Source organism: Halyomorpha halys, unplaced genomic scaffold, assembly GCF_000696795.3.
Source record: "Halyomorpha halys isolate HHAL.00 unplaced genomic scaffold, Hhal_1.1 Scaffold326.1, whole genome shotgun sequence".
NCBI lineage: Eukaryota > Metazoa > Arthropoda > Insecta > Hemiptera > Pentatomidae > Halyomorpha > Halyomorpha halys.
In genome coordinates, this window is record NW_027106117.1 from 385079 (window position 1) to 411374 (window position 26296).

Sequence of the window (26296 nt, forward strand, 5' to 3'; positions counted from 1 at the left end):
TATATATATATATATTTTATTTTATTTTTTCCAGTCACATATTTGGCTAAGCTTTATTGCTATCTTTTCTCTGTCCCAGTTCAAAAATTCGTCAACAAGGATAAGATCTGTAGGTTTACCCTGTAATATCTCAAAGTATTTTTTTGCCTATATTTGTTGACATTTTTACATAGAGATTAGTGTTGAATTGCTTATTTTCCCTTACTACTAAAAATACATGTATATATCATAATTAAGATTTTTTGAGATGTTAAACTAGGACAGTGTTTCAATCTATGAGTTGTTTCTAAAGATATTATTATTTTCACTCGTAGACAGTCTAATATTATGTATGGTATTTATTTTAATTTTCATATTGATTCAAAAGATTTATCATGTTTTATTCAAACAAATATTACCCTAAACCTGTTATAAAATAAAATTTTAAAATTTGATTGATTCACTTAAAATATTGTTTCTTTCTTTTATTTTCATAACTATATATTTTTTTTATTACTGGATGTTAATTTTTATCTGAAATGGAAATTAATAAAGTCATATTCAATTTTCAAAACATTTTGAAATACAGTTTTGCTTTTTAATTTCAACAGTTATATCGTGTCAAATTACTTTCCACAGTTGAAGATGCTATTTTCTAAAGGGATAATATTCAAGGAAAGTAAATGTTGGGCCCAGGGGATGCAAAATTGGACTCCAATGCAGAACATTCCACAATTGAAATGGTGTCTTCTAGGAAAAGGAAATTCTTTGATGAATGAAAGTGAATTAGCAATCTTAATTCTTAACATGCTAATAACTATGATGGAATATTATCCTAGCAGGTATATGGTTATTTTTATGTATATTTTAGCTGACTTAAAATAATAATACTATCAATTGGTCTGAATTTTTTATAAATGTTCACTCATAACTTTGCCATATTTGAACCCAGTGACTATGATTCTTTTATTAATCAAAAGGGCACACCTCCAGGGTGGTCTCATGTAAATTTAATGAGGATTCAATGGAAACTTTATTAGATAAAGAGTGAAACTTCTCAGTTAACCAGAGCTAACTTGCAATTAGTGCAATAGTTCAGTTTACAGTTTATATTTCTAAATCTTATTTCATTTTTTTAAAAATAAATAAAACAGGCATTTGTACAACAGTGTGATTGGCAATAAATATAGGTGAATCCTGTTTATTAAAATATAGTTTTCTTTATGTATTTTCACCAATAACTTTGCCATTCTTAAACCAATTTCTGTGATTCTTTTGTTAATCAAAATGGCACACCTTCAGGGTGTTCCCATATTAATGTTGTCAAAATGAAGGGTGGGGTAGATCAAGTTGGTATGGTTACAGAGAACCAACTTACTACTAAGAATTGACCTTGTAATTGAAAGAAAATGGAAATCCTGTTTTGCCCCTCCTGAAAAATTGCTCTCAAGTATAATTGTAAAGCTTAGAATTGAACATACAAAAATTGTATTTCTCAGGAATCAACAAGGCTAGAAATCTAGATTTTTGAGGGAAGACAAACAAGAACTACAAATCATCCTTTTAGCTACAGAATGCATCAACATGAATGAATGGGGTTTCAGTACCCTTTTTGCTGCCACCTTTGATGTGAAGAGTAGCAATGAAGAGATTTATTTGGAGATAATGTCTGGTGAAACTGCTGAGGAATGGAACTTTCAATGACACATGCAAGCAGTTGAGTGTTGTGAGATTTTGAGAGACAGTTTTATTAAAACTAGACTTCTTTCAGACTCATCAATGCAAGATTTTTTGTGTGAAGCGTCTTTCATATTTGCAAAAGACACCAAGAACAAGTAAATAACTGTATTTTAATAAAGTTTGAATTTTAGCACTAATAGAAAAAGGTTTTGAATTTTAAATGAAATTTTGCATTTTTGGTCAACAAATTGTGTTTTCAAGAGTATTGTTCTATCAATAAATTTGTTTTATGAGTTATTTTTGAAATGTATTTGTGTTTTCTATACTATTTTGTACAAGTTTATGCTAATAGCCATTTCATAAGCATGCGCTAAAGTAGTATACAAATCATATGAAAATGTATTTTTCCCTTTACTAGCATAGAAGTAGGTTTTCAATGGTATATTATTTCAACCAAAAAAAAATAAATATTTGCGACCTACCCTAATATATATATTAATGAATACAACTTGTTTAATACAGTTCCTTTGGAACCAAATACTCAATGTTACCAGCTGTTGTGATGACTTAAATAGGTTTTATGACAACTTTTGTCTATTAATATGTTAAGAAGTAAATTTCCTAGATCTATATTTATGAATGATTATGCTATATCTTAACTAAGGTTTAGAAATAATTAAAACTCATGTTAAAATTGAAATTTTGATGATAAATAACTTTTTGTTTAAAAAAATAAATATTTTAAGTGTTGCAGAAGTAGTACATTTTAATTTTGTGGTGTTTTTAACTCTGACCTTTTATCTTTAAATCAATAAGACTAAATTCCAATCTAAGGTCTTATTCATTAGTTACATTTATTTCATTGATATTCATTTGTAAGTTTTATCTTGCTCAGTTACAGATTTTTGATTTATTACCATTTCTTTTCTAGGAATGAGGAAGATGCCATTATATGGCCCATTTGTAAACTTAAACAAATTTTGTCAAGTTCTCACTGCTTACCTCATTTGGTTCAACTTCTTTTGACTTTTGATCCAATCATAGTTGAAAAAGTTGCTACTCTATTATGCCATATAGCTCAGGATAATGCCCAAACTCCAAAATTATACATGACAGGTGTTTTCTATTTTATATTGATGTATAATGGTTCTAATGTCTTACCTATAGCAAAGTTCCTTCAAATGACACATGCAAAACAAGCATTTAGAGGTGACGAGGTAATTATTGAAAAGTTTTTACTAGTTGATAGTTTAGTTATAGTTCTGCTTTTGAAATTTAAAGTTTCTTGTAAGATGACAGTAATTTGGCTGGAGATACGCAGTTATCAGGTTGACCTATAGGAACTGTTTATCACAGAGTAAGTACTAGGGATGTAAATATTGAAAAAAAAAATATCAATATATATTGTGCAGATAGTTTTCAACTGTATGAAAATAGTTTGATATATATCAACAAAAAATATCAATATTTCAAACCTCAATTTTTTATCTTAAGGTAAATATTGATATTGGATTATACATTAATATCAATATTAGAATCTATGCTAATATATTGAAATTTATACTAATATATATATATTTACAATAAATCCATTTACTATACTCATTTTTTCTGGGTATCGATTCAATCAACAAGGGTTCCCACGATTTACCTGCTGCTGCTCTCTTGAGCCCCTGAATATGTAGAACTACAAGTTTTTTATTTGCTTCAATTGTTCGTTTGACACAGCTATATGGTAGGTGAAGGTTTGGTTGGGACTCAAGGGAAGCTGTTCTAGAAAGTGAAATTGCATTTTCATACCTATCAATTTGGTAGCACAAAGTAACCCTACGTAAGACCCTCTAAGCATTAGCTGTCCTACTGGTACTGGTACTGGTAATGGTGGGGGGAACAAGTCCGGCAAGTGGGCCTATTGATCCTTTTTGCCATCCCCAAGACAAACCAATGGAATGACTCTTTATGTATCTTATTCCTCTATATCGAACTTTTTCATTTTTCTAATGAAATTCAAAAGGGACACCCAATCTATGGAGGAAGCCTCATTTCCTTTAATTCTATCAGAGCCTAATAGCCTGTATCTTAATGACGCATACCTACCACAATCTGCTATGTAATGTAAGGCTGTTTCTGGGGCCTGTTCGCATAAGCAGCAGGTTTCATCATGAACTACTCCACATATCTTAAGATGTCTTTCAAGTCTGCTGTGACCTGTCAGTACTCCTATTAATAATCGGAGTTAGTTTCTGTTAAGGCTTAGCAGCCACTTAGTTTTAGAAGTAGAGGGTTTAGTTATTAAAATCTTGGCGTGTCTCAGCCCTATACAGTTCCTGCACTCCTTACCGGCTTTCTTCCATGTCCAATCAAGAACTACTTTTCTCTGATGACTTATAGAGATGCCTAGGAATGGTTCTGGTCCTATAGGAGGGTGCTCAGCCCCGTTTCTAGCAAGCTGATCAGCTTTTTCATTACCTGTGATTCCCTTGTGACCTGGGACCCACACAAGCTGAAGCTTCTTTAAGCACACTAGTAATTCTAAGGCTTGTTTACACTCTCTTACCAAATTAGAGGTGACTCCAAGGCTTGAAGGGCAGACAGACTATCTGAAAAGATGGTGATACCAGTCCTTTCACAGCTAGTGACTTCGGGGCATAAAGTTGCTGACAAGATGGCAAACACCTCTGCCTGAAAGACAGTCGAGTGCTTGCCAAGTGGGAAGCTTAGTTCTATGCCTAATTCTCTAATGTAAACACCTGCCCCCGTTAGTCCTGTCCAATCCATTCTCAATCCTTCAGTGAAACAGGGCAGATAATCTCCTGGGGTTTCCACTAAACCCTGTACCCAATCCTCTAACTTTGGGTGTAAAATCTAGTAAAAAGTAACTATGGATGGATATCATGTGCTTATCTGGTGACATCTTCGCCGCCGCTGTGACGTCTTCTAGTCGCTTCCCTTGTCAAGGTGTGCAATGGGCGAAATGGTGAAGACCATGTATCTTCGCCTGGTGTCTGAAAAGACGTCCTTTTCTCTCAGAGGCTGGCCAGCGTGTTCTGGACTCTGGCGTGATGGTAGGGGTAGGCCAGGTCCTAGCTTGCATAGTGCATAGGCTGGGGCGGCATTGCAGTCGCAGCGTCTTCGGGGCCTTCCGGTGTCCACGGAAAGGGGGGCATCAGAAAAGGAGACCCCCGACCCCAACTTTATATAAATTCAAAAAACAACGGTAAAAATCGGATTACTTAAATCCGACACCATCCTTTGGATCTTACTGGCCATTTGCACATGGGAAGCCCTTTGCAGGGCTGTCCACCACACAATACTTCCTTAGTAAATTCTCGGTCTTATTATCGCTATATAAATCCAATGCTTTGGGTTAAAACCCCAGGTAGTGCGTCTTCCTCCTTACTTGCAGAAAGACGACAGCACTGATTTTTCTTTTGATTTCTGCCAAATGAGATCCCCAGTTCAGTTCTGTATCAAAATTAATTCCGAGGTATTTGACCTTTTGGCTTAATTGAAGTTGATTGCCAAAGAAAATTGGAGTTTGAAATATACCCAATTTCCGCTTCCTGGTAAATAGAATCAACTTTGTTTTTGATGGGTTTACTGAAAGTTTCATTTCAGTACACCATGTCTGTACTACGTTACACGCGACTTGCATTAGTTCCATGATAGTACTCATGAACTTTCCACTAATGAGGATCACTCCATCGTCAGCAAAAACTTGCGTGAATATCCCAGCATCCTCAAGTCTTCTCAATAAGCTATTCATAACTAGGCACCATAGCAATGGTGAGATGCAACTCCCTTGAGGGCATCCAGTTACTGCCTGCGCCTGTAGCCTAGTACCGTCTTCCGAAACTACAATAATTCTATTATTAAGAACAAATCTGACCCATCAGACAATTGTATTCAGGGCAAAAATGTCTAATAAGGCTTTACAGACTGCCTCAGGCCTTGTTTTATTGAATGCCGCTTCTACATTGAAAAAGAGTCCTAGAGCGGACTCCTTATATAATAAGGCCTTTTCAATTCTTCCTACCAAGGAGTGCAGTGCAGTCTCAGTCGATTTTCCCTGGAGATGCGTGCTGTCTTGGATGAAGGGGGTTGGTTGGTAGCACCTTGCTTGTAAGGAAAACTGCCACCAACTTCTCCAGGATCTTAAATAGGAAGGAGGATAAACTAATGGGTCTATACGCTTTAGCGATACTATAGTCCTCCTTCCCAATCTTCGGAATGAAAGCTATTAGTGATTTCCTCCAAGTCTCTGGTATATATCCTAATGCTAGAGAGGCTGTAAGAAGAGCCCTAATCTGGGGGAGTAGGATATTAAGACCTTCCTTGAGCATACATGGGAGAATACCGTCCGTTCCTGGGGCCTTATAAGACTTCAGCTCTACCACTGCCCACTCAATGGCCCCGTCCGTAACGATAGACTCCGCTAATACCCACTCCTCATTAGCCTCTCTGAAGGAATCCATGTTTGGAGGGTTGTCTATTGTTCTGTGCTGGCAACCTGGAAAGTGTTAGCTGTCCTAAGATCCTTCAGCACTTCCTCACCACTGCCAAGTTGTGCCATTGTGAAGGTCAAAGAGATTGGTTTATAGCTATATAATGTGTCAACTGGTGTATCTTTCTTTAATATCGGCATAATGTCAGCTTTACACCATTCATGTGGATAGTGAATTTCCCAGCCAAGGTTGAGGAACTATTCTTCCAATCCTCCTTTGAAGCTTAAAAATTCTAGCAAAATATAGTCAGGACCTCTCATCTCCTGGACTGCTATGTAATGCTGAATCAAATTGTTTATTTAGTTGAAGAATCATGGATTTAATTGAATGTTACTCCTGTTTAAGCAAGAGGGAAGCTGTCTTGAAGAACTTTCCAAACGCTTAACTTAATAATTTGAAACCTCATCAAAATATTGACCATGGGTATTCAAGTATGGGTGAATTGTAGGCATACAGAATCCTGTGAAAGGCCTTGAATCCAGATCCCCATCTTGATGAGTTCCAATCAATCGATGGGGGTGAAGCATAATACGAGGATAAGTAAATTATTATCTGCAATATAGTTATAAAATTTTATTCTAATCAAATAGGAAACTTACAAGTACATCATTTTTTGAGATAGTCCCCTTGCTTTTCAACACACATGGTCCATTGGTTGTACAAGCTTCATAAAAGGTTTTTGGTTGAGCTGCAAGCCAGGAATACACCACTTCTTTCATTGCTTCGTCCGAGGTAAATCAACAGCCTCTGAATGCCTCTTTGAGTGGACCAAATGAAGGATGAGTCAGTACTTCAAAATTGAGTTTCTGTAGCGTTTCAGCAGTGTGGAAAGCAGTATGCGGATGGGCATTGTCATGCAACAACAACACTTATTGACAGCAGTCCTCAGTGTTTGCTTTGAATTGCAGGCTTTAGCTTGGTGGTAAGCATCTCACTGTAGCGTGCACTGTTTATTGTTGTGCCCCTCATAATGTTCCAGTACTGGACCTTGTGAGTTCCAAAAAACCGTAAGTATCAGTTTTCCTGTAGACGTTTGGGTCTTAAACTTTTTCTTGCACAGCGAATTTGAATGTTTCCATTCCATACTCTGACGTTTGCTCTCCGGCTCGTAATGATAGATCCATGTTTACCATAGCAATCCAATTGTTTTTGGCTGGTGTCCAAAAGCATTTGTTTACGCAACTGTGTGAGTTGTTTTGGGACCCATCTTGCACAAATTTTATGAAACCCAAGTCTGTTTTGGATGATTTTGTAGGCAGAACCATGACTCATTTTTGGATGATGTGCCACTTCGTCAATTGTTACTCATCTGTATAAGAGCACCATTTCACGTGAACGCTTAATGTTTTCATCATTTGTGCTAGTAAATGATTGTCTGGCTCCTTCATCGTGCATAACACTTGTGTGACCATTTTTTAATTTTTCAATCCATTTGTAGACACTCTGTTGTGGCAAAACACTGTTCCCGTACTGTACCGTAAGTCTTCGATGAATTTTAGCCTCTGATACACCTTCTGGCCACAAGAGCAGATCACTGAACGTTGCTCTTCTTTGGTGCAAATAGAAAGCAGAGCAGCCATGATTAACAGCACAACAGCGATAATGAAACTAACGTAGCAGCTTGAAACTTGCATAGAATTAACAACAAATAAATAAAGCATGTGTCATCAAAGCAAATGACAGTGCTATCAACATAAACAAAAATATAACTAAATTGCAGACAAATATTGACTTACCATTCATGACATTCATGGACTTCCTTATAAATTTGTTTAAAAATAATTATTTCAAATTAATTCTTTTGGAAATGTATAAATGATGATAATAAGAAAAAAAATATTGGTATTTGGAACTAAATATTGGTATTATAATACCAATAAGAGAGAAACACTTTATTGAAAAAATAGTGCTGCCTAACTGCATACTACATGACAGCATACTTATAACTAGTAAAACAATTGCTTTTTAAATCTTATGATATATAGTCTAATTACAATTAGCCTTTATATTAGGGATCAGGTTTTAAAGAGAATTACATAGGTTTAAAGAGAATATCTTAACAGCTGAAGCTTAAATAACCATTTAACTGAGTGTAGGAATGAGAAATAAGGCTGTAAATAATACCCTTAACTATTCTCAGGCATCAGTTCATGAGCCTATACAATCTAGCATACAGTGGATGTCACCTCACTACCGGGAACATTATGTGGGAATACAAGGAACAAGATCAAGAGTTTCTGAGTTGATTGGGGATGGTGATGTCAAGATTATTATTAGAAGGGTTATAAGGAATATGTATACCAAGTTTTATATCAAATAGTATTGATTGATGGCAAATATATTTATTTTCTCTATCCTTTGTATTATAATTATTTATATGGTTGCACAAAAATCAAAATCATATAGTTGTTTGAAAAAAAGCCAAAACATTTCACTTCAGCTGGCTCCTGAGTGGGCTGCTGAAGTTCATTTGTTAATAGTCCACAAATTCTTATGAATATTTATTTCCTAATTGTTTTCCTGTTTATTATTTTTTATTCATATTTTAGACTCAGTCAATGGAGTTGATGCAGAGAAGCATATTAGGTCAGTTGTTACCAGAAGCAATGGTTAACTATCTTGAAAATTATGGTGCTGAAAAGTTTGCTCAAATATTTCTTGGTGAATATGATTCGCCAGAAGTTATATGGAACTCAGAAATGAGGTAATTTGAATCAGATTACAATTCAATTATAAGTGAAAATAACCTTTTCATTATAACTTGGGTTAGCCAGAGGTTGAAAGCCATCCAGATAATAATATTATGTGTTTTTAAATTTATTTATGCAATTAAAATGAGCATCTTATTTTGTTTTATTTGAATTAAATTGAAACTAGAAATATTTAAAAAATCAATTTTTTAAAAATTTATTTAATGGTATTTATATAAAAATACATTCAGTAATTTTGATCTAAGATCATAATGGAGTGATACAGGCTTGTATAGAAACTACCCATTGTTAGCACTCTAATAATATTTCTACATTATACAGTCTTGAGGCCATCTTCTTTTCAGGCTCCTCGGAGGATTGTCAGGAATGGAAGAGGAAGCAAGGCTAGAAACTAGTTGGTATGGGTGGTAAGGAAGTTTATAATGGAAGGATTGATGTCTGGTTCGAGATAATTCAGTTACATATGTACCATTAAGGTCTTTGTGGATGATTTTATTTGTGACAAAGTAAGGAGCATTGAGGATTTTACAAAGGATTTTGGATTGTAAGAATTGGATATGAGAGGAGTTTGAAGGTTTAGTGGAGCTTCCCCCCAAAAGAAAAAAAAATCAAATTTGATAATTTATAATGACCAACAATATGCAGAATAGTTTCAAAACCATTCTCTGACAGCATGTATATTAACATTGTCGATGTCAGTAATGATTCATCTGGTTACAACTAATGTCGTAATAGTTTCAAATCAGGCATATGACCTGAACATGCCGACAATGTGCCTGAAACATAATTAAAAAATTATTGTGTAAACTATTTTAAAAAGTGGAAGCTTGAAAAATGTTTGAAAGAATGAAACATAATCACCTCTAAATGCATCAAATATGGCACCATTTTCCTTTTAGATCCTCCATTGACAAAATGGAATATGGGTTATAAGAAGTTTCTTGAGTAGCAGGGTTAAGTGGAATGAAATGAATTGTGTCAACTTATTTAATATGGTTCTGAATGTGGCCAATTTTTGTCGGGGAATAACTTCTTGAAAGTCTACTGGCATATGCTGGTGTAAGTTTTCAAGTAGAAAACTGCTAAAAATCTGAACCCAGAAAAGGGCTCTGTCTTTCTCTGCCCGCATGGTTCACTGGGAATTAAGTTTCACTATCGGCTGGTGCATAGAAGTTTTTAAATAAAAATTGAATCATGATGAGGTAAGAAATTGATGCAGTTACTCCACCTGTACTATAGGTTAGGCTGGAAACATTTTTGAGGATTGTAGTTGATATATGACAAAGTATCAGATAGACAGAAAGGAATCAAAAACAGTTGGGAAACAGGAACAACTTATCACCATCACTCATCTCTTTTCTAGTAGGTATCAGCGAGGAAATACCCGACTGATTTACTGCGGATTGAGATAGTTAATCAAATTTTAAGACAAATCAGGTACTTTTTTGTTCTGGTGTTTCATTATGGTATGAATAACCAAGAACTGAAAACTCCTTTTTTTGTTTTTGTGCAAACGGTGTGAAAAATCGAAGTACCCTCAAGAACAAAATGGTTTTAAAATTCAATTTCCTATAACAATCATTCATCATTATTGAGGCAGTTCTTAACATCTTGCCTTAGGATTTAACTTCCAATAACGGGTACCATAAACCATAACAATTTGGAAACATTTCACACCACTCCATCGTTTATATTCTTTTTGATTGTTGAGTGTGCATTGTCAGTCCTGGGAGTATAGAACTGGAGAGCAGTAGTAATGTACTGAGATGACTGGCAGTTAATGTTACCTGATTCGCCACTATTTGTAGAAAGGAAAGGAAAAGGAAAAGAAAAGATATATATATATATTTTATCTTATCGCTTAATTATGTAGAGCTCTTATTTTTGTATCTGTAATTTGTTTTTTCAATTCTTAAGCATCATGTTATATATTTTAGTATATGCAATGTTTCCTTGATGATCCCCTGAAATTCATTATTTGGCTATCTGTCTATTCCCTTTTTACTATGTGATATATATTTTATAATTATGTTTGGAAACTTTGTTTCAGAGGAATGTTAATTCAGAAAATTGCTGCTCATATTGCTGATTTCACTCCAAGATTGTGGAGTAATAATAAAGCTTTGTATCAACATGCTATTATTCCAGCAATTAGATATCCACAACTAGATTGTGAACTATTCTGTAATATATACTATTTGAAACATTTATGTGATACTTCTCGATTTCCAGATTGGCCCATCAATGATCCAGTAAGATTAATTAAGTGATTCTTTATTGCACAATTAATTTTTCAATTAATACCAGTTTTTACAGAAAACAAATTGCAATAGAAAAAACTATAATCATTGTGTTATTTTCAAATTATTTTAATTACCCTTTATTAATTGCCTTTTTAAATGCAAAGAGAAAGTCATCTATGTTCAAAATTTCCTTTTAGTTATATGATTTTCCTTTCATACAATATTTTTCTTTCAGCAACAGTTCCTAAATGTAGTGCAATAAGTTAGTATTTTATAAATTATATTGTATTTTTTCTCAAGATTTATTGTATTTAAGTATGAAGTGGTTATGATTAGCTTTTTTTCTTAGTTTACTTTATATTTAGAAATAGGAAAATGTATAAATTATTAAAAAAATAAAATAAATTATCTACTTCATTACAATATCAATAAGTGCCATAAATGCTTATTAATTTTAACTCTTTACTCATGCTTAGAGTTATTACTTTATGTTTCAATGAATTACATTGCTCTAGATATGCCTATCACAAAAGCTGATGATTTAATTTAAATTTATTTAAAATATAATGATATTGATTTAATAAATTTATCAGATTATTTATTATTCATTATGCTCTAATGATTTAATTTAAATTTAGAAGTTGATGATTTAATTTAAATTTAGAGGTTAATGATTTAATTTAAATTTCAATTGCTATGAAAATAAAATCACTTATTAAAACATTTTCAATAGGTTACTGTGCTTAGAGATGTACTGGAAGCTTGGAAATTTGAGGTTGAAAAAAAACCATTAGCTATGTCCATAGATGATGCTTACAAAATACTAGAAATATCATTCAATGAGACGCCTGATGAGACCACTGTTAGAAAAGCATATTATAAACTTGCTCAAAAATATCATCCTGATAAGAATCTTGATGGACGTGTATGTTATGAACTTTACATATTCAAATATTTAGTTTTTGAATTTCTTAAAATGTATGCTTTTTAGCTGCTATCATTATCATTTATGTCTATATATTTAAATAATAGGAAAAATTTGAAGATGTCAACAAAGCCTATGATTTTCTGTGCAGTCGTAGGGTTTGGATGGAAACTGGAATAAATCTTAACAACATAAAATTGATAATAAAAACTCAGAGCATACTTTTTTTCCGATATTCTCCAGGTAAGATTAATATTTATTAATTTTATGATAGTAGTTGAAGGTGGAGGTAGTCTAGTAAGGAGGGTAACTTGATCTGCATTAACCTGGTTTAGTTCCTAGTTTGGTTGAATAAGTTTTTATTCTAACAGAAAATTAATGGATTTTATGAGGTGGGAAATTTTATGGGGCTGCTTGTTGCTGAGTTAAGTTGGCACTTAAACTGGCTTATGACTGTTTGAATCCGGCCTAGAGGAGTCAACTTTTATTTCTGTGGGGCTCCCACGAAATGAAACTTAACCCACCATCATCGCTAAAATAAGGCAGTATCCTATCTATAACTTCCCCCTCCCCTCTCCCTCCATATGTTATTAAAGACCAAAAAGGAAATTTGGGGGGATTATCTTTATGGTGCTGCCATATTCTAACCATGGTGGGGGTCTAGTTCTCATTTTGTGGGATCTTTGCAGAAATAAATGTTGACCCACCAGGCTCATTTCGAACTGGTGCCATTGCAGTCATGAGCCAGTTAAAGTTGGCGATCAAAAGAAAAGATCCCTAAAATGCTAATAAACACTGAACCAAGGGGTAAGGTCCGAGAGATAGACCGAAATATAGGTAGGGGGATTGCGTCTAGATTTATCAGGTAGATTTGGGCTTGGATGTGTGTCACTGAATGGATGTATGACGACAGCGATTAGTGGTATCGGCATTGAACCTTCAGGTTCGCTAAGCCTTTATTATTGTAGATTATTTGCCATATTTGATGAATATACCAATGTTAATCTGCAAAGATCTTTAATTTTATCTTTGATGATTTTTATATTGTATTCCTTTTGAAATAGAATATTTAATGGTATCTTTGTACTTAAGTATCTGTTCCCATTATATTTTAATATCTCTAACAATATTTTAGGTATTGACAATGTTTAAGACTGATTTTATTTTTTTTTAGTTTTACAACCATATAAGTACGCTGGTTACCATCAGCTTATTAAGACAATACAGCTTGAGATTGATGATGATTTATTATTTTCCAAGAAAATCATTCTTTTGCCTTCAGCTGTAGAACTTATTTATTATACAATAAAATGTTCTGCTCTTAATGCTGAAGAATTCAATAGGAATAATGGATTTCAGGTATTTATTTAATTGTGACTTTAATGTTTTTACGATATATTGAATTATAATGCTGGGCTTTAATTTGATATTTCAGGTCTCATCTTTAGCACTTTCAAGATGTGTGTCCACCTTAAGTGATTCTACAAATGAAACTGATTTTGCTTCTCAGGTATGCCTATTCAGTGCCAAAAGTTTCATGATAGCTGCTGCATTCGAAAATTGCCTAGTTACTTTTAATAATTTATCTAATTTGATCCCAGATTTGGTGAGGATTTTACATTTTAAGGTAAGTCAATTGTTGTTTACTGAAATCAAGTAAAACAGGAAATTTTTAAATTCTTAAATTGATATATTTATAACTCTGCTATTTATTGATTTTCTTCAACAGGTATCATCACTGAACTGTGATCTGTGTTCTAATCATCTGATTTAATAAAGTTATTTTTTTAAATTTAATTATTATTGTTACGGTGGGTAGGGGTTCAAAAGGAACATTTACTAGCCCAACCGTGAAAAATAGTGAAAAGAAAAGAATAGCCGAATATTGTATTTTTAAATAAGTGAACGTAATAAAAGGAACACAAAATATATAAAAATGTACAAACTAGAAAAAAAAGAAAGCTTAAAACTATTACAAAATTAAATGAATTAGACAAAAGAGAGAGAAAAAGTCTTATATCACCGGTGATTGACGGGGCTCCGGTTGTGGTTGTTGTCTTGAGCGGATGTTCTTGTGAAGGTAGATTGACAATAGGACACAGGTCGGCCCGCCTTGTCCTCTGGGAGGATGAATCAAAATAGTCCGCCCGCCGTGGCTAAAATGATTAAGCTGGCGAAGATGGCCAGAATGCTGGCAACTACGAGTGTGTAGTGAGGAGACAATGGAGACGATATGTGTGTTCACACTGAGACGCTAAGAGGTGTCTGTCTATTTTCAGTATAAAAAACAACAGAGAGTAGTTGTTTTGTTTTTTTACTTAATAAAAATCATATGTTCCAATAATCGACTTGTGGACCATGTTGGCCACAACAATTGTAATCTATTTAAATCCATAGAAACCATCTACTCAAGATTTCCCTCTTGCTATTTTATTATTCTCGATAAGTTGCATCAAATAATAGATTTTTGCGAAGGATCGTCCTCTTATAAAAGTAGTTTAATCTTTTGTCATCTTGGTTTCATATTCCTCTACTAGTCTATTTCTTACTATGTGGTCATATAATTCACTCATCTATTGAAAATATAATATGAGATATCAAAAAATGCCTAGAACTTTTTAACAAGCCTGTAGCATCTTTGAAACTAAGCTGTCCACTCTTGAAAGTAAGAGTATCTATGAAATTCCTCAATTCCACAATTAATCCTCTGTGTACTTAATGAAACATTGTAGTTCACCAATTGAATATTTTTTGCTTTTTTTCCCAGTTCATACAAATTTTGTTATTGATTGGAGAAGATGGTCGGGGGGTGCGGTCAGCAAAGAACAACATAAATAAACAAAAAAAATTTTTATTTATGCCGACATTGAGTTTCAGGTCTCAGGGAGTCAAGCGAAGACGGTTGGCTAAAACTCACTCAAATTTTGTTATTAATCTCTAATTGAAAGAGCATGCAGTTTCAAGTCACATCTGTCTGCTTTTGGAAAAATTCAACATACTCCCTAAGCTTCACAGTTAGTCCATAATTCACTCTGGATATGTTTTATGAAAAGCATCAGTTGCCCTGATAAATTGGGATTTGGATCCTTTAGTAGGAAAAGACCTCTACTTGGAAGCAAAACTATAAAATTAAAAAAATATATGTATAATTATATTTCAAAAGAAAAAAATACTGTGTGATATTGAGACTATTAGACAATCACACCAAAAAATTGCTCTTTTACCTTAAGGTTAAACATTGACAGTTGGTAGGAAACAAAAAAAAACTTGATTTGTCAAGCTTAGGCAATGTTTCTCGTACACAGTTATTACTTTTGTTTCATGAAATTTCCTTCTGCATATTCACAAATAGAAAATATCCCAAAATCACTGAAGATTGGTTTCAACTGAAACTGAAAAGAGGTTTCAAAAGCATTGTTTTTTTATTCTTTAGTGCCGATACATTTTAAAATGTCCTTAAAGATAGAGATCCTTGTCAAAAGGATTTGCTGTTATTATATTGTGTTGAAGAATGAATTTTTATTAATCACAGTGTATTATTTTCTTATTTTTTCAGAATCTTGTGAAATTATGCTGTTCTGTTGTTGAATGTATAAGTGCACTAGCCAAAGATGTTGATCTTCAGTTAAAATTGTTCCAATCTGGTATTTTATGGTATATCATTCCTTTTATTTTCTTGTATGATTATACTTTAGAAGAATGTGGAATAGAAAGTTCTCAAGATAACAATCAACAGGTATATTTGTACATATTATCTTGGAAATTCTTTTTACAAATTCATAAGTTACCTTATGTATTAACTTTATTTCCTATTAATAATTGATTGAAAATGAAAGAATTCCAATTTTTTGATAAACCATTTGTTTATTGTAAAAAAAAAAAATTAAAACTACAGAAAATATAGTTAAAACTTATTTGTAGTTCTAAACTTCTTTTGTTTGTTTTAAAATTTTTATGGGAATCATCATTTTATAATTTCAATTTTAGCTATTTTTATTTTTTTCAGGAATCGTGGAATGAATTATCGAAGCTTTCATGTAAAGCTTGTTCCTGTTTAGCTGGTTATAATGATCAAACTTCTGAATCTCCACATAATAATGCTATTCGTTCTGTATTATCATCTCTTTTAACCAAATTTATTGTGCGTAGTTTAGCTGAAGAAGAACCAAAAAATGTAAGTGCAAAGTCAGTATGTAGATCATGAACAAAATGGCTGTTAGTGATTGTATGTAGTATATAAGTAATTGTTTTAATTAAACGATTTCTCATTAACATAAGTGTTACCTAGAAATCAAATTGAATTTTTTATTGTTTTGTATGCCTGGAAGTCACACATACATAAGATCATGTCATACAAGTGTTTTGTACACCAGCATTTTTCTTGATCTGGATAAACTATTAATGTTATAAGAGAATCATCAAGGTACATCACTGCTTTTTAGCATCTATTTATCAAGATGTATAAAAGACTTCTTCCATATTCTAAAGAAGTAATCGCTAACTTTCAAGCAGGGTTCCAATAAATAAATTCATAAGCTATCAAACATTCACACTCAGACATATACACACTCTAGATAGGGAAACATGGAGACGGAAAATGAACAGAGAATTAAAGATGCTGACGTTGAAAGCAACATCTAGCTGGGAAGTTTGGATTGGGCTTTGCATATCACTTGGATGGATCAGAATCATGGCCCTCAGAATGTTCATGAATATAAAATGAAAATCCAGAATAAAAAAAGTAAGGTTAAACTTATAGTGAGGTGTAGATAGTTGACCGTAGATTAATGATTAGAGAAGTTTATCGGGGGGGGGGGGGTCGGCATAAAATAAATAAATATCGTTTTGTTTATTTATGTTGTTCTTTGCTGACCGCACCCCCCGACAAACTTCTCCAATCTAAACTTATAGTGGTTAGACATTGTCAATGAGGATGCAGGTACCTGGTTCCAAGTCCAAAATGAGAGAGGGGCAGCACAAATGAGAGATGGACGGTGACATTTGTCGGTGGAGTCTGAGACCTGTACGAGCAAGTTGTAGTAATATAAAAGTAAAAACACTGCATTTTAGAAAATCTAACCAAGCATAATTGCTACTTTTGATTGTTAAGTGAGTCATAATTAAGTAAATATAATATGTTCATTTGAAGGTTTCTGAGGATTTGATATTACTGTATTATACTTTGAGACATTGCCCTAACTAAGAAATAATTCTTCTTTAATGAAGTGTTTGACATTAAATTAGGAAAATTTTAAAAATGACAAACAATATTAGTTGATATTATAAAAAATAATTACACAACATGAACACTTTACTAATTACAAAATTTCATAAAAAATGATAATTATCAATTTTGGATGAAAGTTCTCTTAAATTTAATTTTCTCGATGTTTTTTGAAACTTGATATAAAGTGATACTTTCAAAATCTGTTATTGATACTTTTTAAAAATTATTATTTGAAACAAGCATTTTGTATTTTATATTATAAATTCTTTTTTTTTTTTTTTCAGGTATTGAAAGTTCTCAATAGCAATTGTGAATCACCATATTTAATTTGGAATAATGCTACGCGGATTGAGTTATTGGAGTTTTTAGAAGCTAGAAAGAGATCTATTTGTACTGACAATAATTATGATGATATTGACTTCAGTTTTACATCTCATAAGAAAGAACTTATTATTGGAGATATTTTCATCAGACTTTATAACGAACAACCTGCTTTTGAATTAAAAGTAGGTATTTTTTATGTTTTTGGTGTATCAAAATATTAATTATTATACTAAATTATTTTTTGTGTACCTTCTAGATTCTTAATTCCAATAACCATCAATATGCCAGTAATCAATTCAGTTGGTTTATTCTCATTATTGGATGTTACTCAATTTTTTTTCTCCCATGATTCTTAACCTTATATACTTCATAAAATTTTGAAGTAACTCATCATTCATGGATTCTATAATTATATTTATTATTGTGCTGTTTTATTATTGTTTTGATTTATATAAAAGGTTAACCTACACACTTTGGTCCAAAGTGAGCTTAATCATACTATTATATTGTGGTACTAGTTTATTAAAGGTAACATAGTGAAGTTAAGGCTTGTTAACTGGTAAATCTCCTAATCATTTGTTTTAACATCAGTAGCCAACAGATGTTATCTGATACCTGTGATGCTACACAGATGGAGGAGTAGTCATATAAAAGTCAACAGCTGTTAACTTGCTATCAATGTAATAATGTAAAAATCATGATTAAAAGAATAAAAATAATAAAACTGGGTTTATCTGTCTGAGATAGGGTCATGTGTTTAATGTGAATTCATCATTGTTAATGGTACTTTTTTTATGTTGTAATGTGACCAATGTATACTGTACCGCTCAGATTGGATTTGATGTGGGCAACTAATGCAGCTTAAGTGGATATTCATTCAAATGTGACAATGTGAGCACTTTTCCAAGTCGAATAATTTTCTAAACATTTTTCATACTTTTAAATCAGCCTGTGTTACTTTCCATGTTTACTTTGGTGCGGCTTCATTAAGCACTGAAGCTATATAAGATCTCACTCATTCTATATGTCATAGCCAATCAACCCATGGGGGGGGTCAACCCATACCATTGGTTGCTCTAGAGAGAGATTCTCTTTCCAACTATATTTACTTTTTATATTTTATCTTGCCTTTCTGATGTATATAACCCGATACTGTGTTCAGTTTTCGTTATTTTTAACTTAAATCATATTTAGCTGGATATAGCTACTTCATATTAATGATTTTATTCACTCAATCTATATATCTTGAATTGATGGAACTAAAGTTTTAATTTCTGTCTATTCGATATTGCTTTAGTAATTTCAATATTATTGTATATATTTTCTTATTACTATATGTTTTAAAATAATTTATAAATGACTCAAGAGATTGTTAAATCAAATTATTAATAATTTTGTAAATAACAGTACCTATGCTTTTCATATATAGTTTATTTTAAAATATAAATGAATCACTAATAATTATACTGAATATCATATAACAAAAAAATAGAAATACTTTAGTCAAAAGCAATGGTGCCCAAATATATAAAGTTGCTAAATACTTTTTATACTAATCAGTCTATGGTGAGACATAATATAAATATGCTTTTCAGAAAGCTAAATAAAAAAATTAAATTAAATAGTTATTTGTTACAAACTAAATTATATTTCATCTGTATTTTTCTCTTTTTAATTTTAATTCTACTACTTCAGTCTCATCAATCGTTTATTTCTATTTTCCAGTGAACTTTCACCGTAGCTCATTAAAAACTCTCTTACAAATGAAAGAACAATCAAATAAAATTACATGTTCACACAGATACAGATCAAAATAGGCTTAGAAAGATAAAAACAAGTAAAGATATTAATAAATAAATAATAGATATTCACTATAGTAATTACCATACTGATGGGAGCAAATGATGCCCAGGTTGTTCAGAATTTAATTCGCGACCAAAATTGCAACAACTCTTATATGACACTTAGGTCTTCTCGAAAGGTCTTTGTTCGGTTTGAAATTGTTTCATGATATCCAAACAAGAGGCCTCTCATATTGAAGTCTCTTACTGCATTTCTCTTTTGGGAAAGTGATACATTTCTCACATGTATAAATCTTTTCCCTTTCCACTCCATCTGTCTGATCAAGGTCATATTACTCTCAAATTTCATTGTCGGATCTAAGACAGTGCTGTTAGTGTGGAGTCTAAGGAAATGCAACAATATCATTAGTGTTCTGTAAAAAGGTGAATTCAGTAAATTGGGTAGTTTTGACCAAATTATTTTCTGAGAGTATTGTTAATTTTTAACTTTATTTATTTTTTTGTTAAGTGTACCTAACTCTGGGATTTTTAGTTTATTTTTGTAAAATTGTTTTAGAGTTAGAAAAGAATTTAAGTTTCCTCAATCAGCCAGAGAGACTAAAATTGCTGTCATGATGATCAAGCCTTAAAACAGAAATGCTTCCATTATGATTAATGGATTCTCACTCCATTTGCATCCAATTGTTAAAACCAATAATAAATTGTTAATGGTTTTGACAATTTACTCCAAAAATCAAATCAAAATTCCAAAAATAATTGAAGTTGGTGGAGGGGAGGGGGTGAACCTGTACACTAGGACACCCTTTATAGTAAGAAGTATTGTGGTTCTAAAATGTTATGAATCCAAGTTTTTAATGGAAATAAACATTTTAATGTCCTCTTTAGTCTTTAAGGCATTTATATGCCTGGAATGTTCCAGAAACTTTTTCACTAATTCGATTAGCTGGAAATGGCACTTTATACCTTAGAATTTTCTCTTTTTTTACAATATTCTCGAAAATGGAACTAAAGATTTTTGATTAAAAGTGGTATATCAGTCTACTACTGTATGTACTTTAATGTGTATCAGTTAGCTCTTATTCTCATTGAAATAGGCTTGAATATTAAATTTTTATAATAACTTTCTCTAAAGCCAACTTTGTTGATTTGAAATGATAAACTATCACTCATTGTTAGTTATTATGAAAGTTGATAAAACTGAACTATGAAAGAATTTGATAATAAAAAAAAAATGAGACCAGAATTATTTTCCTAATTTTCTCAGAATAATTTATTTATGTTTATCCCCATATATGTACAGGGTATAAGTACTTTATAAACTGCACTTCCAGTGGATAGATAGAGAAAAAGTTTACACACATCATACTTATGTGTGTACCTAGTCAGAAATTTTTTTTGTTCTTATAAAATATAGGCATAGTACAATAAATTATTGATATATGATAGTAATATCTCTTTAATTTAATAAATCTCTTTTGAATCTATATTGGTCATCATTATATTACATTTTTATATTTATTGCAGATATGATAATTTTAAGTTGATTGTACTGATCAAATTATTATTTCTTTTATTGTAGAATCCAAAAGAGTTTGCAATGGACTTATTAGATTACTTAAAAAAAATGAATCTCAATCTTTGTAATGAAGGTAGTGTGGTTGATGAAAAAAGTATTGTTATGGCAGTCATTGCTCTTTACAATGTGATACATCATAACTTAGGTAACTAAGCACTCACATATTTATGTACTTTTAATATAATTAATGTATCTTTCAAAATATCTTCCCTTTTTTTTTATATATATCTTTTAATCTTTCCTCTACTTTTATGGAGTTTATGAGCCTACTTGTAGGTTCTGATCTAAATGTCCTTTTATTGACTAGCTTTATTCTCCTTCTGCAGTCTACACCTCTTTTTGTTGATTTTAAATGATAAACTATCACTCATTGTGATATTTACGCAAATTTTCCTTCATTCCCTACTCCCAAGTCTTTCTCTCCATCTCATTCCTTCTATTTTTACTTTTTATATGTTTTTTACAGTGCATTATTCTGTCATTTTTGACCAAGTTATCCAAACAACTTCTGTAGTTATCTGATAAAAAAAACCTTATCATTATACTTATTTATTATCATATATTTTATATTATAATTGTTTTTTTGCAGGAGTCGAAATTCAGTGTATTGGAAGTTTCAAAACTCTTTTCAGTTTATTGAGTATAAAATGTAAGGAGCCTATACAGATAAATATCCTAAAAGTATTATCTCTAGTCACAAGAAATCAGGAATGTATTAATGATATTGCTTCAAGTGGTGTTCTTATTCATTTGATTTTAATTTTGTATGGCTTGCCAGAATATAGGAACATCTCACTTGAATGCTTTCTTGGAGTAATCACATCGTCACATATTGTGAAAGATTTTTTTTCATCAGGTAGATATAATGAAAATATGCTCATAAAAATATTTTTAAATTCCTTAACAATAGATGAGTTGAAAAATTGTATTTGTTTCATATATATATATATATATATTGTTGAAAACGAATTAACTGATTATATTGGTAATGACTATTATCTGGCATAGTTACGGGTAAAAAGTTAAAGTACTAAATGTTTCCATTCATGCTATACAAACGAAATTAAACACACTCATAATTAGTGGTAGGATTTTCATGTAAATACATGCTTGTTGCTGACTAAGATATCAACATGTAGCTACTCACTTTTTATATTTTGGCACAGTTGAGGTCAATTTAAACCAATTTTGATTTACATATTTCACTAATTTACATATTTTTTTATTTATAAAATAAATAAATATAAATATCAGAACTTGAATAAGGGTGCATGCAAAAAAAAAAAATGTTTTTTTTCACATTATCAGTTGACTTTCCCTGATTGGTCGTCCCTAATTTTCACAAAAGGAAACTTCATCTGGTAAAACCATTTTTTCTTTTGTTAATATAGAAATAAAAATTTGGCATCTAGAACCCAGGTGCTGACTGTTATAATTAATTCAACGTAATAGTATTGTAATGTTGATGATTTCGCTTGTTTTTCAGCATGAATTTTCTCAGTGGTATCGTTTAAGATATTGTTGTTTTCAGTTCCTTTTCATTCACTTAATGAGTTTGATACTTTGCCTTTGGTAGAAACAGCTATGGTAGAAAAACCAGTTTCAGTAAAGTAAGATGTTGAAAATTTTGTAAAAAGTAAAAAGACAATATATCTTTATTTCTAACATAATGCTTTCTTGTTGAGCATTTGGGTTCAATGTGCCCTCTCAAAATAATTGAATTATCATTTCTTGCTCTGTTGCCGGAAGACCAAAATCTTCATTAATCACAAATTAGTTTCTTATCTTTTTTTAATATTTATTTATATAAACACAGTAATCAATGTGCCTTTCTGTAGCAAAGTGTGAATTTTATTTTATTTAAAGTGATGGATTTTTGAAAAGTATCCACTTTCACAGTATCCACTTCTTTTTTATTTTCCCTTTATTTTCTTGTGTTTGATGGTCTCTCTGGGGCTCCCTGGAAAATAGGATGGTACAGTAGTATTGATAAATGTCTTGCAATGGTGTCCAAGATTTCTGGGCGAGGGTTGTGCATTATGTGTAACAATTTTGTTGGTCCATCTTTTTTTATTCTGATTTCACTTCTTTTTTTGATTTTTGCAGTGGAAAATGATATTTTAGTAATAGTTTCGATATTCTCATGCCTGCCCCTCTAGGGAAGTGCACCCACAAGTCGGAAACCATTGCCTTAATACCCCAACCAATCCTTTACTTTAATTGTAATAGGTGGTATTCTACTTATACAACATCAAATAATTCAGTTTGGATATATTTTGGAGAATATTTGTTAAACATTGCTATGTAAGTTTACTTAGTTTGGGCTCATGTTACACAATTAAAATCGTAAAGATAAAATGGTGATTAGTATCAATTAGGCAACAGTTAATCTTAATCCAATGATGTTTATTGATTCCATAGCTTCGAAAATTGATTATTCTTAGAAGTGCTCTGTTTGTAAACTTTTCATGAAGATAAACTCTCTACTTTTAACCATAAAAAAGTTCATCAAACAAAAACAACAGGTAGAATAATAAATCTTCATATTTCAACGTAACTGTGACCAGACCCTTGGATACAAGATATTTATCTTAAGATTTTAAGTTGCTCCTAAGACATTACTATTCACCAGAAATGTTAGGTCTTCAAATGTTACCAATATTATTTTGTTTGGATTTGTCAGTGCTTTATTAATTATTGCTCTTGAAATAAAGGATCCTGATCAATTTTTCTAGGGACTGTTATTGCTGGAGCTGGGGATAGATCACCCTATTGCTCTCTTTATCTTAGTTTATGTGTATAAAACCTTAGTATGTCAATCATTCCCTCTTATTTAAATTATAGAATACTCATGTATGTTGATGAGCTATGTTTTGTAATCGTTTACTGCAGTATTTTATCTAGTTAATTTAGTATTATGTATTAATAATATAAATATAATGTATGTATTAATATAAATAGTTTTAAACATTTGTAAAATATTGTGGAAGTTTGTCAGTCATTGTTGATTAGTGTAGTGTTTATTAATACATTTTGAAGTATTAGTAATGTTTTTTCTATTTTATAAATTGATTATAAAATTCCTGTGCTCAAAATAGTTTTGTATTATCTTTTATAGATTTTGGTTGCAGTTGTCTTGATTGTGATGGTTAAATATTTTACATTATTAAAACTCAATTGAAGTTGAAAATTATATTCTCAAGTTAATCACATGTTTCATCAAGTTTTGCCATTGGTAGTTAAGAAGCTCCCTTTCCTCCTTGAAATCTAAACGTGTACTCGTATTTCCTACAAGGTTTTCCTCTGCTTTACATATATGATAGACAATATACTGAGAGGTATAGTGTTAAGGATACTGCCTGTGTCTCTTGATGAAGGAATATACTTTTAAAAAAAAAATTGAATTTTAGAAATAGTTATAGTTTACTGGCTAAAATCTCTGCAAATATATTCTTTAAAAAGAAAAAATAGCAATTTTTCTTTTTAATTTATTTTTTTGTATAAGCAATAATTTAAGATATTGGAGATGAAAATAAATTACTCAACTGAAAATGTTTAGAATTTCCATCATTATATGTATTGTAATATATATTACATTATGCATACAGTGGAACCTCAGTATTTTGAATCTCTAGGTGTTTTAAAAAAAAATTGTATTCAGGAATTTGTTATATCAAGGTTTGTGTGGATAAAATAGTATGTAGACTGTCTTATTTTGGAAAAATAGAAAAGTAGTAGTACTTACTGCATATTATAAATCTCTGTAGTTACTCTTTGAAGCTATATTTAAAAATATTTATATGAACCTTAGATGTCTGTTCTGTTGACTCACCAATCATTTCCAGCCATCACTACTAGATAACAGTCACAATACTTCTAATACAAACAAAACTTGACAATTTTTTTCATATACAATTTATCAGTTCTTTTGGTTAAGTATTTGAACCGGAAAAAATTAAATAATATATGGTTTTCATAAAAAAACAGAATAATTTTCATAAATTTATTTTTAAATTTTAAGCATCTTATTTTTACCATAATTATTATTATAATTTCTTTTTTTCAGGGGGTTTACTTTATTTATTGGATATTCTTTTTAATAGTAATGTTCTGGACACAAGAGTTAAGGCTGCTGAAGCTTTGGGTAGATTAATTGATGATAAAATTTCAGGCCCTAGAATTAAATTAACTTTAACTCATATTGTTCCTTCTATAATATGTGATGCAATGAGAGATTCACCAGCGCAAGCCGTAAATCTTCTTGAAACTTACCAAGAAACTCCTGAAATTATTTGGACTGAAGAAGATCGTTCACATATTGCATCCATTTTATCTGAACAGTGCTCAAAGTAAGTCTTTTACTGTGTATTGGGAAAGTCTAAAGAAATTATGCTAATAGTTCCACTTCCTATGCTTGTTACTCTATCACACCTGACTACATGAATTATATTGCTGATCCTTCTCCTAATCAGTTTTTATTTCCAATTAAACTCTCATTATCAATCCTTTTCTTTTAAGGTGTAATATTTATATTAATAACTTATCCTACTACTCACATTATCATTCATATGCTGAGGGCATACAAATTCCTTCCTCCTCCCGTAGGTTCTTGTAAGCTTCAGGATAATATTTACAGCATTAACCACAGGGCAGAGGAATATAAGTTTCATCTGAACTAAGAGAAAACTAAGGCAATCCTCATTGGTTCAAATCCTTCTCATAATGCCCTCCTCTACTATCCATTGTTTTGTTTCGACAACCTCAGAAACTTTACATTAATTCAGATTTTTGTAAATAAAAAAATGGAGCCTTCTGTAGCATAACCCATGCAGGTAATTCAACATTTTATGGAATGTTTACAAATTAATATTATTCCAATGGAGCAGCGAGGAAATAAAAAAATTAGTAACACCTGTGTTATACATCTTAATGTAGTAGTTTCATGACTTTCTGAAAACGAACAATTATTTTGGGTTGAGAACAAAAATTAATTAATTTTTTTTTATTCTGCTAAAATTTTGGAAAGTATCTAAACTTTAAAACAATTCTTCCAGGATCAGCTAACTATGTGAGATTACAATATAAGAAAATACACCTAAGTTTCTCTTTTTTAATGTAACAGCTAATGTTTCGGCTAAGCTATATAAGTCATCTTGAGGACTACGATATAGATTTGTGTCAAGGATCATTCATATAATAAAAATATTGGCAAAAATAATATTATTCAATGTGGAAATTGATGTATTCTTAACATTGAATGGATTATACATTCTAGGTTACAAGTATTAGGCACCATGAAAAATTGTCTATTTTATTTAATAAAC

At 31.4% G+C, this 26296-nt stretch overlaps 1 protein-coding gene across 1 annotated transcript in view; it reads left to right on the forward strand.

Moving 5' to 3' along the window:
• Rme-8 (receptor mediated endocytosis 8) overlaps positions 1 to 26296 on the forward strand; it is a gene marked incomplete in the record, with an annotated part of 123616 nt that overhangs the window by 89849 nt on the left and 7471 nt on the right. Inside the window, 14 exon segments of the mRNA XM_067053672.1 lie at positions 619 to 821; positions 2591 to 2876; positions 8714 to 8868; positions 10926 to 11127; positions 11852 to 12043; positions 12151 to 12286; positions 13218 to 13402; positions 13479 to 13670; positions 15600 to 15779; positions 16050 to 16217; positions 17555 to 17776; positions 20976 to 21117; positions 21562 to 21828; positions 25039 to 25321. Coding sequence (XP_066909773.1) covers positions 619 to 821; positions 2591 to 2876; positions 8714 to 8868; positions 10926 to 11127; positions 11852 to 12043; positions 12151 to 12286; positions 13218 to 13402; positions 13479 to 13670; positions 15600 to 15779; positions 16050 to 16217; positions 17555 to 17776; positions 20976 to 21117; positions 21562 to 21828; positions 25039 to 25321 — 2813 coding nt within the window.